We start from the raw sequence: 17,660 nt of genomic DNA on the forward strand, positions 1-17,660 counted from the left end.
ATATATATATATATATATATATGCACTGCTTATAAATTATCAATACTCCTAATTAAGGTAAATCTTATAAACAAAGAAATTAAATAAAATCTCTAAATTGCAACTTATGCAGTGTACTGTATTATTACATATATCTTAATAATAAATTATCTTTCTCAGTTTTATATTATTTATTGAACTCATTTCCTTAAAATATCTGTGCTGATTACTATTTTGTTTATGTTTTTTCATGATATTGTTTTAATTTCGTTGACGATGAATGTTTCAGGGTTATTTGTTGCTACGTGCTTTATCTACTTGTTGAATTTCTCAAACGTCTTCATACACAGATATGTCTGTGCCTCAATATAATTTAAGTATATAAATTACACCTTGCCCTTATCCTTTTACAAACAACTATATTCACTTCACGTAAACAGTATAGAATAGCAGAAAAATTACGTCACGGGACAGTGGAGTTCCTGTCACACCTGCAGTACCCTAGACGGCCACGGCCCACGAGCTGTCAGTTCTCGCCTTCCACCTTCAACCAACAGACATGTCCAAGGAACACTGGTCTCGATAATTAACTCTGAACCTAATAGAGTTGATTCGACAACACACATGTCTGTGGGATGTACGAAAGGAAGTGTACAAAGACCGTGAGGCACGAACTGCAGCAATTAAGGAAATCACTGCACATCTAAAGCAATATGTTGCAAACATGAATGAAGTAGAAGTTAAGCGTAAACTAGCTCTGCTTCGAAATCAACATCGGAAGGAAATGCGGAAAGTAAGTATGGGCAAAAAATCAGGAGCTGGAAGCGAAGAGCAGTACACACCAAGGTATTATTACAGTTTCATCCATTATGGGAAATGTATTATAATAATGTTTCTCTAGTACAGCACTTGATAACCAAATACTTCCTCTTAATACATTATTGTCGCTAATGCATACTTACGGAGAAAAAACTATTTCAGGTATTGAAGGTCTTGACTTTTTCTAAGTTTAGTGTATATCTTTCCATGGCCACGCAAGGTATCTCTTGTTAGGTTGTATATCTGTTTTCATCCTACTTGGCTCCTCCCCATTGCGTAATGTGACAATATTTGCTTGAATGCGCATTTGCTCCTCCCACTAATGTTGCTCCTCCAATCAAAATACTACTGGGATCTTTTCAAGGGTTATTATTGGACGATTCATTTTGTCTCTTATTCTTGTTTCAAGGATCTGTTTTTCGTGCAATATAACATTGTAACCGATAGTATTTTGTTTTTTTCCTATTTCATTATGGGAAAAACTCCTGATTGTTGTTTGTTTTGGGGTTGGAAACCTGCCGGTTAAGTTTTCTCGTTACTTAACTGTCATGGATCCTCCGGTGCAGGTGTGCAATATATGTCGTTATTCTTATTTTGAAGTGATCGGCCGATTTCATGGTAATTATAATGGTACCCCAGACATTGTGAATCGGTTTCTTCGAGAGCATTTAGTGTTACCTACAAGTGTTTCATGTGCTAAATGTGATTCGCCTTTACTTTTCCGTGAAGATAGACATGTGTGGTATTGTACAAAATCAGTGAAAATACCTAAAACGAAGAAAAGGCGTTTGTGCAATTATAGTGTTAGTGACTATAAGGGAACTTTTCTTCACGGGTCCCACCTTCCCCCGTGGAAATTAATTTTATTTGTCAATCAGTGGTTGCATAAGTGTTGGGACCACCATTTTGTAATTAAGGGCCTCAGTATATCTCCTTCTACTAGTGTAGACTGGAGAAGCTTTTATTCAGAAGTGACTGAATTTAGTTTTGATAACCAAGAGGCTATTGGTGGTGAAGGTGTAATCGTTGAGATTGACGAATCTCATTTTGGAAAAAGGAAGTATGACCGTGGAAGGCCTCTGAGTGACATATGGGTGTTGGGGGGTATTGAGAGGCAGTCCAAAAAAACATTTATTGTGCCTTTAATTGACCCATTACCACGGAAGCGTGATGCAGCTACCCTCATCCCTTTAATTGAGAAGTACATTAAACGGGGCAGCATTGTTGTTAGTGATAAGTGGCGGGCTTATAATTCTCTGCAGTCTCTTGGATACGATCACCGTACTGTAAACCATTCTGAAAATTTTGTGGATCCTTCAAAACCTGACACCCATACCCAAAACATTGAACGTCTTTGGCGGGAGCTGAAGGAATGGATACAACGGCCTGGTAACCGTTGTGAATACTTCAGGCAGTATTTGTCACGTTTTATTTTTATACACAAATACCCTGAGGAGGAGCTGCTCCATCATATTTTTATCACGGCCAGCAAACTGTATCCTCCACAATCTGAGGCACAAGAGGTTCCAGTAGCTATTGATGATTCATAAGAGGGTCAACCACAGCCTTCTACATCATCATCGTCAGGTTCCATTTAAGGTAAGAAGTGACTTAACAAAATATATATTTAAATTTAGCCCGGGGTAAAGGGGGGGGGGTCGCAGGGGGGGCGGAGCTCCTCCCGGTAGGGATACAGGGCCCCTAGGCTAGGTTAGGTGGGTTGATTAGGTTCGGTAGTGCCCTGAAAATCACTGTGACCTTAAGGGGGGGATCGCAGTGGGGGCAGAGCCCCCCCCCCCCCCGTAGGGGTACAGGGCCCCTAGGCTAGGTTAGGTGGATTTATTAGGTTCGGTAGTGCCCTGAAAATCACTGTGACCTTAAGGGGGGGGGGGTCGCAGGGGGGGGGGGGGGGCGCCTCCCCCCCCCCCCCCCCGGTAGGGGTACAGGGCCCCTAGGCTAGGTTAGGTGGGTTTATTAGGTTCGGTAGTGCCCTGAAAATCACTGTGGCCTTAAGGGGGGGGGGTCGCAGGGGGGGCGGAGGCCCCCCCCCCCCCGGTAGGGCTAGGAAGGGGTATAGAGGGAGGGGTGGTGGAACATTAATTAGTGCAAATATCATTGGACGCCCCCTCCCCCACCCAAAACCCCGGTTCCCACCTGGGGTCCCCCATAATTGTTGGGATAAAGAAGGGTATTTCTGCATTACAACATAATATGCAACAAAAACAATAAAAACATGGTTACAAAAACTGATTTTTCTGGAAAAACTTGTGGTTTTAACTCCATAGTAAATCTCTAAATCGGATGGTTTGCAGTCAAAATAAACGTTAAATTCGTTGAAACTACACTATTTCTGATGCAACAAATGTATTTTTATTCCAGTTTCCATATAATGGATGAAACTGTAAATTTACCCACACCAAAATTATGGTGCTTCAACACCTTGTCATTTTTAAATTTCGGTGATAGAGTACGGCCATCACTGTCAAACCTCGACAGTAGTAAGGAGACATCATTTACGGAATTATCAGACTATGAGGTATGTATAGTATCTCTTTCTCGCTCTTTTATTTATTTATTTAGTTATTGCTTTTAAATGCCAAGTTACCAGGCAGGCTGGTAGCTTGAGCTTGGAAGTGTTTTAACAGGTGCTAGTTTGCCATATCATTATTTAGATGCTCATGAGCATGTTACCTTATTAATCTGCTATCCAAACCTGTACTATACTTATCTTCAAATGCTTTCAAAGCAATATGGTTCCGGGAAAGACAGAGTTAATAAAAAACTAGCTTCCTGGGAAAACACAAACATTGAAAGTTGAAAAATACCCATAAAAACCGTTTAAAACCAGAAAAATCAAATACATGGTTTTTGATTAAAGAAAAAACAATGTTTTTGTCAACCCTGTTTATTCCCATTATATATTTATGCAATGAATTGTTGCATAGTCAATACCCATATATTTACTACCCTACTTATATTTCAAACATTATAAGAAACATTTCTGCTGTCATTAAGAAATTTGTTTTGCCAAGACACTGCTCCTTCACCCTGAAAATACTCCATATACTTTTCTCGCACCACCTTTCCCTCAATGCTGGCATTACGCCCCACCACCTGAAGTCCTAACAAATCTGCACTTGTTTGTCGCCACTCCCCTGGTGCAACGATCCCATCAGAGAGACACTCGGTTTCCAAGCACCCCTCGGGCTGTGAATACTGGTTTATTTCATCTTTCCGTAAAAAGTTGTGGCGAGCAGTACATGCAAGTACCATTATGTCAACTTTTTCCGGGGGTAAATTGATTGGTGCAAGGAACATTTTCCACGGTACGTCGTCCTCTGGAGAGTCGATATGAAAATATCCTTTCGCTTGTAGTTTGTTTCTGGTATGGATATGGCTTCATTATATGACGTTGCAAAGGAAAAGCATCGTCTGCTAAAAAGACAAATGGCAAGGTTTTATCGCTCCCAGGTAGCTTGGTATCTTCTGGCAATCCGGCAGTGTGATTGACAATACGCTGACTGATACTGGTGTTCTCCCACACACCTCCGTCAGACACCCGTCCATTTACACCAACATCTACATAGATGAAATTTGAATTAGCATCACATATAGCCATAAGAATGATACTGTAAGTGCCTTTGTAGTTATAGAAATAGGACCCACTACCAGGCGGCTGCCGTATTACAATATGTTTGCCGTCAATGGCTCCAAGGCAGTTTGGGAAATTCCACATTCTCCAAAAATCGTTGCTCACATTTTTCCATTCTTCTGGTGTTGAAGGCGTCTGCAAATACAAAAAGAGCGCATAAATACACTTAAGCAATATGACGTTATATTTGGATGCTCCATAAAGTATCCTCTCTCTCTCTCTCTCTCTCTCTCTCTCTCTCTCTCTCTCTCTCTCTCTCTCTCTCTCTCACACTCTCTCTCTCTCTCTCTCTCTCTCTCTCTCTCCCTCTCTCTCTCTCTCTCCTCATGAAATACTGTGGTGGGTGTTATTGTAACTATCATCAATAAGTCTTTCCTTGTTTGTAATACTATAACTCAGTATTTGAATATTGGTTAATTGTAATGAATCCCACCACGCATTTCGTTATTACTCTAATATAATTTTCAAATGGCCTGGTAAATTATATCCCTTTGGAAACTGGTGTTACTTTATCAGACCGAACCACACTGAACAATTAAATGTGGAGGTTGCCAATATATACACAATGTCAAGTGTACTTCTTGGTTACCAATAGTATCAAGCCTTCTAAGAATATGTACACACACACGAAAAATTCAACCAAATAAAACTAATCAATGCACGTGTATTTTAGATATTCAATGATCCACTTCTGTTGGAAATTGATGAACCATCTGTTGCTCCAAGATCACCAGTTGCTTCGCCATCAGACATTCCAACAGTCTCTGGTATGACCGACACTATTTCCTCAACTCCATCCGCTTATGTGAATAGCCAGGAACGCAAGGCCACACCTATATCGGTAACGAGAGTTAAACTTCCAACTGCCCCTTCTTCAACGATCAGAAAGCGAGCAACCAAAACGCCTTGTGCCCCTGATGATGTATTACAGGAAGCTCTCCATCAGCTGAAAACACTAACATCATCCGAGGATATGATTAATAATGATGAGTGTATTGCTTTAGATGTTGTAATTGCTAATGACCTCAGACAAATGTCTGGGGAGAACAGAATTTATACACAAAAACTTATTAATGACATCCTGTTTTTATGTGAATTAGGCAAGATTTCTGCGTCAACTAAGATTGTAGAGTGAGTTGTTAGATACAAATGTGTTCATAGATAGGCCATATCACAATTCACAAGTGGTAAATGTAATTGCATGAACGAAACATGTCTAAAGATAATATGTTTGAATAATTTTGACTATTTACTTATTCATATTTAGCATTGTGCATACTGTACATGTTGACATGTATAAAGACAATAAAATTGGTTACGTTCGTAAACATAGTTTGTTTGAAAAATTATATCCCGTTCATTATCCTTCTCTAGGTCCATCTACGATTAGTTATTAAGTTACTCCTTAAGTGAAAATTATTTTCTTTTAAACTCGATTTGTTTCAGTATATGCATAATCCGTTCATAAATAAATCAAGGTGGAGTATTTTAATGCATTTAATGATGCAGTTCTGCATTATGCATACATGCACCATTACTATATACTGATTACGCAAGCTATATACATAGTGTCTCCTGATGACGTAATCGTGTAACAAGTTAATGGCAAAAATAAATTTATCCTTTCGCAATAAGCAAAACGCACACACTCCGCGCCATTACCTATGATTTTTATGACATCGATCTGAGCTAAAATAACTTATCAGACAGTGAATGATTTAAGGAGGCCACTTGGTAATGTGCAACCCCCCCCCCCCCCACACACACACACACATGGAAATGAATACTAGAACATTGTTTTGTTTCAATAAATCATTAGTTAGGAGCAAAATTTCCTTGGTTAATGATTTCTTCAACTACTACTACTACTACTACTACTACTACTACTACTACTACTACTACTACTACTCATACTGGTTTTACCACTTTTTCTACTAATACTGCTGCTTTTTAATACTTGCATTTGTAAAAGCAACTTCACCGGTTAATTTTTTTTGTAAGCTATATCTGTTGTAATCAATGTAACAATTATAATTCATTCACATTCTCTCTCTCTCTCTCTCTCTCTCTCTCTCTCTCTCTCTCTCTCTCTCTCTCTCTCTCTCTCTCTTAGTATATATGATATATATGTGCATATGATGTACATCATGTGTGAGTGTGTGCATACATATAATTATTGTTATAATTATTGTTATATGTGTACTGTATGTGTGCACGTTACATATATAAATGATAATCATAAGTACATCCCAACCTCTGCGAGAGATTTCTAGATCCGGCACTGTTATCAGGACTTCCCTCAGGACTTCATAAATTTTTTTGCAGGTTTCTGGAATGATTGCACTCAAACTCTGCTTGGAAATCCTTGTGCTGTATTGTAGTGATCTGTAGCTGCATCCTGTTGACAGAAAGAGTAATGTTGCATGCAGTCGAGCTTCAGCTGAAATACGTTACCTCATTTTGGTATCTTCTTTCATTATATATGGTTCCACTTTCGATAAGATTTTATAAAAAGTGTTAGGGTCCAATCTCATATAGTTGATGAAATCTGCCTCATGACCATGTTTCAGTTCCCGCAATATTGTCATGTGACTTCCAATGTCTTCTTCGTAACCACTCTTTACACCACATCCTTTTCTGCTTCGTTGCTTTTATCTTTGCACACATTGCTATAACAATAGACAGCGCGATTTTCTTTTTGCGTGTCCTGCGATCCATGCTGCCCCACACAACTTGATCCTGTGTCAGTCACTCACTGCCAGTCTTTCACTACCCAACCACCGTCGTTTGGACAAGAGCTTAATGCGTTCGACAGGCTTAGCTCGCAAAGAGGCAAAGTTTACCGAGCAAAGATCGCTCGTGTGGACGGGGCCTAAGTTTTCTTAATCTGAAAAACATCTTCAATGCTTGAAATCATCTTCTCTTCCTCGCTTGCAATTAATAAGTAAGTTCAATTGTAATGTTATACTAAGCATCGGGTATTGAATTCATCTCGCATAAGACTATACCAATTTTAGCAATTAAATGGAAAAAAAGAATAAACTTGAAGAAAATATAAACAGAAATATATGCTACCTGCTGTAAGTAAAACTATAGCTGAATAACTAGCTAGTTAAGGAAGGATAGGAGCACCAGACTACGAAAAGCCGCTCAAGTCTGGAATATATATTTCTAGAAATAGATATGTTGGTCTAAATTATGAATATGACATATATATATATATATATATATATATATATATATATATATATATATATATATATATATATATATATATATATATATATATATATATATATATACATATATATATATATATATATATATATATATATATATATATATATATATATAATTCATAAACAATGAAATAAACACAAATGCGGATTCATACATGTTCCATACGGATACATAAATAGTGATCATTTAATTTGAGGACTTCACTATACCTGAACAAGTGATAAACTATGGGACCTTCCAGACTACTGAGCAAATGTTCGTCGAACAGAACTGTGCCATATCAAACTGGTTCGAAGTAGGCTTGAAATAAGATAGAGTATGTAACCTGATATGACAACAAAAAGTGATACCATATCCAATTATGCATACAACCTGTTTACTTGTTTGCAGAGCTAATGTTGATGGACAGTCCCTTTTTTCATGGTTATCTGGTAACAGTTTTGTTAGACGAACATTTGCTCTGTCGTCTTGAAGGTCCCTTACGAACAAACTCACGCGCGGCCCAAGGACGTGTATATTCTCTTAGCTTTTATATAAACTTATCACTCTTCCTTATACCCGATTCACCCAGCATATGGCAGAGATATTCCACACCACTGTCACCATCTCTCTATCAAGCCCAGCCAAAATAACATTCATCGGCTTCTGGGAAGCTACGGGTGCATTACAAAGGCCGAAACTTAACCTTTTACATTGATAATGACAATTCATATTAAATAAATCTGCTATTTATCCGATCACCTTTGAAACATCTATAAGATAATAGTCCCGAACAAAATCTAATTTGGTAAAAATTTCATTCCGTGAATTATATAAACACAATCTGACGTCTCATTCAGCAGGAAACGTTATCTAATGCTAATAATTTCTTCCCGGCCAAGAATTCAAACCCTAGCACCGGAAGAAATATGTGTAAACATCAAGATCCAGCCCATTCGGCTGTTAAGAAAGATGAGATTTGATTCTGACTGCTGTATTTAATCTTGTCGAATTCACGATTTATACCTAGAATCACAATCAACCTATCCCCGCCATTACAGCTCCTTGATAAGTAAGTAACACTGCCAGTTTATGATAATTTATGGCTACTATTTGTCATTCTCCTTTCCTTGAATAAGGCACCAATTAACGATAAATATTTCTGCTCGGCCGAGGATCAAGCCCCAACACCTACATGAATATGTGTAAACGTTGGGAGGTATGAGATGATTCCTTAACTGATAAATATTTCTGCCCTGTGTTGGGGTTCGAATCCTATACGGGCAGAGCTAATTGCACTTATAATATTGAAAAATTTCCTTAAAAATCAATAATTACAAAAGTTGTAGAGGGTTTGCTAATAAAGGTACCTTTCAAAGGACCTAACCTCACGTCTGGCCCACTAATTCTGACGGAGAAGCTGTTTACATGTAATTTACAGATTATGGGAATGGCAGAGACTTTCAGGGAGAACAGCTTCAGTCGTCAACAGGACAAGGTGTTACCAGATAAAGAGTTAACGAAATCTGCTGGGTTTATATGTTATGATATAAAAGATCGGAACACACAAAATGAAATATTGAATTTAAATATACTAAACGAGATAAGTAGGATACTGCTGTAAAGATGTATAATTTTTTTTTTTTTTTTAAACTCGAGCTATCAAGTAATAAAATTTTATGGGAATAGGAAATATAGCCTATTTTCAGGTTCACTGCTGTAAATCTATTCAACCTTTTTCAAAATCAATGACGGTATTGAAAATAAAACTGCATTTAACGTCTTGGAGATTTGTAAATACCGTATACTATACATGTAGATGGCTGGTATTCTCAGAGAGAGAGAGAGAGAGAGAGAGAGAGAGAGAGAGAGAGAGAGAGAGAGAGAGAGAGAGAGAGAGATAGCTCAATGAACGTGCAATAACAAAGAACAAAATAAAGTACATAGACAAAGCGGGAACTTAATTGAAAAACAAAAAAAACAAAAAAAAAAAAAACATCAGATTGGAAGAGTTGAAACAAAATATCGTTTGGATTATTTATTATTCCATATATAGCCAATGTTACTTTGTTAGTCATCGTGTATAAATTTGGTGAGATATATCTCAGTCAACATGAATGTTTGAAGTTCAAGAAGGAACATTCAGATTTCATAATTTTAGGTTTCTGCAGCAGCTTATAAGAAACATTTTTTTTTCTGAAACTAAAGGGAAATTTCAACAGATATCACCAAAGATAATCATAAATGACGGAACAGATCCTTTTGCGTTATGATTGAGCACTTATATAGATTTATAATATATCGAAATTTATTATTTTCTATCCTCTTTTGTTCACACGTCTTAGGAATTCACTGAAATACGATCGACTTCAAGGACTAAAATCAACTTTTGTAGCCTTAAGCAGAGAACTTTTGCACTCCATAAGCATCTTCAGTTAACTTTAAAATTCATAAAAAGTTATTCCTTTTTACGAAGTCCAATTCAAATTCACATGAAAAGGTTCAGTGTAAATAAAAGAATTAGCTAAGCCTTATACCCGTTAGATTTAAAGATTAGATTATATCCATCATAAAAAAGTGAGTTAGTATTTGAACATGATTCCGACCAGATCATATTAAGAAATTGTCTTTTCGTTTCATGAAACGTCGACATTCATGCGCATAAGTCATACTAATATAGAAGAAATGAGGTTGTATATCCATGATTTAAAAGTAAGATCATTTATTTCATAGTATGAAAAAAAATCATATCGTATATGCAATAAGCACCAAGAAATTCAATATCATATCAAACATAAGTTTAATCTAAAATTCAGGATTTCACATTTGTTTTGCAGACACTCAGGCTCATAACAATGAAGAAATGTATAATTTTAGCTAAAATTCGGGATTTCATTATTCATTTATGCAAAACATGAAGCTGATAATGACGGAGTGGAAGTATGACTACTGGAAATGGATATTAGTGCAAACCATCTATGATAATTTGTCGTCAGCCTTTGAGGCTTTTAATCTGCACAGCAGAGTGAAAACGAAGAAAGCAGTGAAAAAGCCAATGTTTACAGTGAATGCAATGAGAAAGGGCCACCAAAGATAGGCAGTGACAACAGTGAAATAGACACCAGTGCCAACGAGGATAAAATTTTGAGAACAATAACCAACCACAGAGGAATCAGTGAAGGTGAGGATAAGAGGAATACCCACAAGGAGAACAGGAGACAAGATCTACCAAAGGTAAGCAATGAAAGCTTTTTAGTAGGCACCAGTGCCAATAGTGCCAATAGCTTAAGAAGTGAAAGTGTTAGTGTAAGGCCAAAAACCCAATACAGTGAATACAGTGAAAATAACGTGAATAAAATCAGTGGCAACAACAGTGTTAGTGTAAGGGCAAAAACCCAGTACAGTGAATACAGTGAAAATAACGTGAATAAAACCAGTGGCAACAACAATAACATAGAAAATAGTGATAAAATAGGAAAAGGAAATACATACAGTGAAAGTGGAAATAACAACAGAAATATGTCAAGAGAAGATATTTTTGACAGCCAAGAAAAGAGTGAAGAGGATGACGGTTTCATTATAGTAGAAAACAATAGAAATAAAAATAAAAATAGAGGCAGAACAACCGAACCAAAACCTCTCCCCAAAAACCTAAGTGTTTAAAAGCCCTAAGCCAAATGACCCAAACAAATCTGCCTACGCACTTATTAAATACACAGAATAAAAATACCCTCATATCAAAGTAACAGTGACAGCCAAACATGGAGGGGACATTACAGTCTCCCCCTTAAACGAGGAGGCGGAAAAAATCCTCAGAAGTATCCCGGGGTATGAAGAAATCAAAGCAATAGAACCCCACGTCATTAAAGTGCTATGTGGCTTTTCCCCCACCCTTGAGACGGAAATCATCGAAAGACACCCAATAATAATCAAAGCAGAAAGATTCAAAACCAAAGGCAAAGAGAAATCATACAAAGTCAAGTGCTGGTGCAGGGGAGATCCCCCAGAGAGGATAGACCTGGGCTGGCATGGAAACTTCCGACTAACACATTATATCCCGGAGCCCCTTCGTTGTTTTAGGTGTAACCAATATGGACATATAGCGGCTCAATGCAAGTCCCGTTTCCACATTTGTGGGGTCTGCTCTTGTAGGCACAACTCTGACATATGCATAGACAAAATGAAAAATAAAGAACCAACATACAACAAATGCCCGGCCTGCAATAATGACCACCATGCCTGGAACGAAAGATGTTCTGCAAGGCTAAATAAGATAGACCAAGAAAGAACACGGATCACAGGGAAAGCAGTCCCACTCAGGCCCCAAAGAGGCCCCCAGGCCCCCCAGGTGGTCCAGGAGACCCCCTTCTCAACCACTGACAAGCCACACCCATACAGAGGAAACCCTGCACACCTCTGAAACAGTAGGGAACACCGAAAATAATCCATCCATCCATCCATCCAACCATCCATCCATCCAACCATCCATCCATCCATCCTTCCACCCAATCCCTCCAGTACCCCCCCCCCCCACATTAATCACAGCCATGCCCAACAAGCAAACGGCAACGTTTGGCCCCGTCCTAGAAAAACCCCAGTGCAAAATAACCACCCACGTGTGCCGACGACCCCTAAACAACAGACACCCCACCTAATAACTACCCCAAACGATGCCAATACAACAACAGGCTCAGTCGAACAACAAATGGCCACACCAGTCCTGACAAACGAACAGGAAAGTGATAACCAACCCACCACGATAAACAGTGCCACCCCAGAAGATATAATAAGGGACAGCAACCCAACAGAAAAAATAGTGACAGACAAGGGTGCTCAAACAGTGAAGGAAGCAATGAACCTTGTCTGTGACAAGACAGCCGACGAATTAGTGGATTTTATCAGGATTAATTTCCCAGATGTATACACCGAAAGCCTCGTGGCCATTATACGACTTGTCTGGAACCCGGTTAGAGCGATCCTGGCAGGTATCTGCGCAGCCCAATCTAGTCCAATTTCGCGGACATAGACGACACACAGGTCACACAAAACACACAGCACAGACTATCCTTTCTCTCATGGAACATTTGCGGAATCAGACCAAAATACACTTTTCTACAATCAAAACATGTACACAGAACCCCAACATTATACTCCTACAAGAAACACTACTCACAGAACAACAATTCTTTTCTTTTAAGAACTACAAAGTGTACAGATCACACCGCACAGACACAGCACGTGGACTACTGACACTGGTAAAGAACACAATCCCATCAAAAGCAATAGCCAATATAGACTGTCATGAAACAGAAACACTTAGCATACAGATAACTTTAGTCAACACAACACTCACAGTTCACAATATATACAAAGCACCACACAAACACAGACGCCACATTACTCTTTGCAACAGCAGACACTGAAAACACCGTAATCTCGGGCGACTTTAACGCACACCACACTTTCCTCAATTCAACACAACCAACAAACCCCACGGGGACACACCTCGCTGCCGTCCGAGAGGACTTTAACAGAGTAAAACTTTTAAACGATACGATTATTGCAACCCACAGGGCCGGAGGCAGACTGGACCTTACCTTCGATTCTGAGAATTTGGTACCAGGATCAACCTGGGACCTCCACCCTGTTCTCTTAAGCGACCACTTCGGCATCAATTTTACGGTCCAATTGGAAAACCCCCGGCTCCACCTTCGCCCCCGCGCAGATGGAACCAGGACCTGGCCAAGTGGGAGCTTTTTGAGAAACATATGACAAGCTGGGCAGATCAATACGACCCCGAGACAAACGAAAATATAGACCAGCTGCAAAATATTTTCATCGGGGAGCTCCACAAAGCCGCCAGCAGCTCCATGCCGGAGAAGAAAACCCGTAAGACAAACCACAAGGATGCCTGGTACTACGACTCCAGGATAAGGGAAATGAATAAAAGAATAAACAGGGTCCGCAAACTTCTCAGGCACCATAAAACTGAGGAACTGCACCGGACACTACTTGAAGTTACAGACCATGCAGTGGCCGTAGCTAACGAGGTCAAGATTCAGAAGTGGCTGGACTGGATACTTCGAGGTAAACACCCTCACCTCGCTCAGGAGGATTTGGAGTTTTTTAACAAGTAGTGGGAAAAAACCGATCAAACCAAACGGCTCACCCAGATCCTCCTGCAGAAGCACTCAGACTGGCACAGGGGTTTGCGGACCGTGCCAAAAAAAATAACCTCCCCCTAACAACCAAGCAGAGACAGGAAGCACTCCTCCCCATCGGAGTCACTATGGTAAACGCTGCGTGTGGGATGACAGATGACTGACACCCCATTCACGAGGGAGGAGCTAGAAAAGGTACTGGCCAAAACGAAGAACACCGCTCCTGGCATCAACGGTATAACATACAGTATGCTGAGAAATATGGGGAATCTGGCTAAGGGGGTCTACCTCCATATCATAAACAAAATCTTTGTTGACTGATGCAGGCCCTTAACCTGGAATCAACAAAATATTCACCCCATCCCGAAGCCCCAAGAAGAGAATGCGTACAGACCTATCGCCCTCATAAGCTGTACGGAAAAAGTTGCAGAAAGAATGGTCCTCAATCGACTCAAATGGAAAGTCGGACGTCTGCATCCTAGACTGTAAGGTTTCACGGAGGGCATAGGTACGCATGAATGTATCGTCGATGTCATGGCAACCATAAATAACAAAAAAGCCCTGATAGTTTTCATGGACCTTGAAAAAGCGTATGAACTGGCCAGTGCACAAGCTATACTTTTCTCCCTTGTTGTAAAGAGATTCAGGGGACATCTCTTATCCTGGGTCGAGCAGTACGTTAAAAATAGGGAAGCCAGAGTGAGCTTCCAGGGGGCCACCTCCCCTGGAAAACAGCACACCCCAAGGAGGCATCCTGAGTCCCTTCCTGTTCAATATCCTGATGGAGAACCTGCTGGCACTAGAACTCCCAGGGGGCATAGAGATATTTATATACGCTGACGAAATCTGCATAGTATGCCCCCACACCGTACAAAATAAAACCGGGAGCCATGCAGAGAGCCCTTGACGTAATAAGTAGAAGGTGCAGGGAACTAGGTCTCAAAGTAAACTCAATCAAAACCAAAGCCATGGCCATCAAACATGACTACAATCCTCCTAATCTAATCCTAAACAACACCCCCATAGAATGGATCGACAACTATAAATAATTAGGAGTAATCATAAACTAATTCCTGAACCCAGCTAGCCAAGTCAAACATCTCCGGCATGCGGTCACGTCTCGGTACGCAGCCATGAAAAGGCTTGCCACCCTGAGCAAGGGTGCATCGCACCAATTACTAAGGAAATTCCACGTACAAGCCATTGTTGCACAGGTAGAGTACGCGGCCCCCATACTTACGTGCCTCCCTTCAGGACTGTTGACCTCCTTAGAGGTCATACAAAACAACAGCATGAGGCTCATAACGGGAGCCCCTATGTGGACAAGGCTTCAATTGCTGCGAGCCAAGACTGGCCTCATGCCCTTGGCAGATAGAATCGACTTAAGACTATGTGCCATTATAAGCAAAACCATAAGGGCTGACAGAGTTTGCCCCCTCAGCAACAAAATCCGAGGCCTAATAAACCTCTACGAAGACCTAGACCCTCCCCCCACTTATGTGGGATGCCTTCTCCAGGCCATCAGGAGAGTCAACATGCAACAGGAAGTCTTGGCTATGCGACCAGATAAAAACCATGTCATGTTTAACCCCCCAGCCCCATGGATTCCCGACCCACTAAATATAAATTTCACCATCCATCCGGCCGTTGAGATACTACCGCTAGAGTTATGGGGTCCTTTGACTGGCCAGACAGTACTACATAGGACCCTTCTCTCTGGTTACGGTTCTTTCCCTTTGCCTACACAGACACCGAATAGTCTGGCCTATCCTTTACAGATTCTCCACTTTCCTCATACACCTGACAACACTGTGATTAATAGACAATTCTTCTTCACCCAAGGGGTTAACTACTGCACTGTAATTGTTCAGTGGCTACTTTCCTCTTGGTAAGGGTAGAAGAGACTCTTTAGCTATGGTAAGCAGCTCTTCTAGGAGGACACTCCAAAATCAAACCATTGTTCTCTATTCTTAGGTAGTGCCATAGCCTCTGTACCATGGTCTTACACTGCCTTGGGTTAGAGTTCTCTTGCTTGAGGGTACACTCTAGCACACTTTTCTATTTAGTTTCTCTTCCTCTTGTTTTGTTAAAGTTTTTATAGTTTAAATAGGAAATATTTATTTTAATAATGTTACTATTCCTAAAATATTTTATTTTTCCTTATTTCCTTTCCTCACTGGGCTATTTTCCCTGTTGAGGCCCCTGGGCTTATAGCATCCTGCTTTTCCAACTAGGGTTGTAGCTTAGCATATAATAATAATAATAATAATAACCAAAGCCCTTTGCTCCCCTCAGGAGATGCTACAAGCAGCCATGTATGCAATCAACAAAACTAATGCTACCAACAACTATTCTACAGATGGATCGGTGGACCGGGACATCCCTGCGACGGCTGCGGCAGTTTTCTCAGACAACTACGTGGCCAGCTGGAGGGTCTTGGACCACGCATCAACACTTCAAACTGAACTGGTCGCAATAGCCAAGGCCCTGGAAAACTCGCTGAGCAGGCAAGGGGACACTACTGTGCACACAGATTCCAGGGGAGCGATACAAGCCATACTTAAGAACCCAATAACCGAAAACGTGCTTCTGGTTACTACCATTAAGGCCACAGCCCAAATCCACGCTCAGAGAGGCCGCAAAGTCACTCTGAACTGGATTCCGAGCCATGTGGGAATCCACGGAAATGAGGAAGCAGACAGACTTACAAACAACACACTCAGATGTGCAATTATCGGAGTGAGTCTTAGTAAATCACTTAGTCAATTGAAAAATTTAATTACTTACACTTGCTTTTCCAGAGTTAAGTCGGAGGTACTAGAGGCCGCCAGATGGGGCTTCATGTCGGCCAGATGGTATACTAATGTGACTGGCATGGACCACAATGACATCACAAGAAATACCGGAAGGGGCTTAGCCACCGTAATCCATCGACTCCGACTGGGGTACCTATGTAATTGGCAGGTGATCGGGGGACGAAGAAAGACCATGCAAATACTGCGAAGACCTGACTGGAGAAGATCCATTGGAGCACTACCTCCTCACCTGTCCAAGTACCACCATACTACGCCAATCCATAACCTTCCCTCCTCCGATGACTGCGAAACAATAACAAAGCATGTACTAAGTAACATACCACAGTACCAAGGCTTCCTCGTCTCATATCCACCCCCAAGATGAAGCACTAGGTTAAGGGTAAATAATAATAATAATAATAATAATAATAATAATAAAAGAAAAAAAAAAGGGGGGATTTTTTTCCCCAATTTTTCTGCCTACCACTAAATGACTTTTTACTCCTCCCCATGACCCTCAACTCACATGGGACTCGCTACTATTTAACTATCTCTCCTACTAATCCAAAATTCCAGGGATACTTAATGCCCTCCCAATTTCTGCCTCCCACTCAAATCCTGTCACCTCCTTCCCATGACCTACTACTCCCATGGGACTCGCTACTATACCACTTTCTCTGCAACTAAACTTTTTTCCTTTCGTGGCTCCAGGGGCCTGTCCCCTCCTGATTTCCTGAGGAAAAAGAAGAACGCAGCACCCACTCCAAACCCTACTTTGCCTCCAAGAAGATGCAGCCCCTTCCCTTCCGTCCCTCGGCAGTCAACGGGAAATGCATAAGAAAAGACTTGACACAGAGGCCTGCTTCACAGGTCCTCTACAGACAGGCCAAGCTCTAAGTGCAGAGCAGCCTGTCAAACCCGGGTAAGCCGGCATATTGCCAAGGGCCCCACTGCCGAGCTGGACGGATCCACCAGGGGCTGTCTGCCGCGAACAACGACTAGACGATGAAGAAAAATCTCAATCACCTGTGTGTG

General features: G+C 40.6%; 1 protein-coding gene and 1 pseudogene across 1 annotated transcript; one reads left to right on the plus strand and one right to left on the minus strand.

The window, feature by feature from the left end:
• Positions 1 to 3,700: 3,700 nt before the first annotated feature.
• Positions 3,701 to 7,298, minus strand: LOC137614664 (putative nuclease HARBI1; annotated as a pseudogene).
• A 3,056-nt stretch (positions 7,299 to 10,354) lies between these two features.
• LOC137614843 (GATA zinc finger domain-containing protein 14-like) lies at positions 10,355 to 11,332 on the plus strand. Its single transcript, XM_068344502.1, has 2 exons — positions 10,355 to 10,381; positions 10,691 to 11,332. The coding sequence occupies exons 1-2, from the start codon at positions 10,355 to 10,357 to the stop codon at positions 11,330 to 11,332; spliced, it is 669 nt and encodes a 222-aa protein (XP_068200603.1).
• The last annotated feature ends 6,328 nt before the right edge of the window (positions 11,333 to 17,660 follow it).

Source organism: Palaemon carinicauda, chromosome 21, assembly GCF_036898095.1.
Source record: "Palaemon carinicauda isolate YSFRI2023 chromosome 21, ASM3689809v2, whole genome shotgun sequence".
Lineage (NCBI taxonomy): Eukaryota > Metazoa > Arthropoda > Malacostraca > Decapoda > Palaemonidae > Palaemon > Palaemon carinicauda.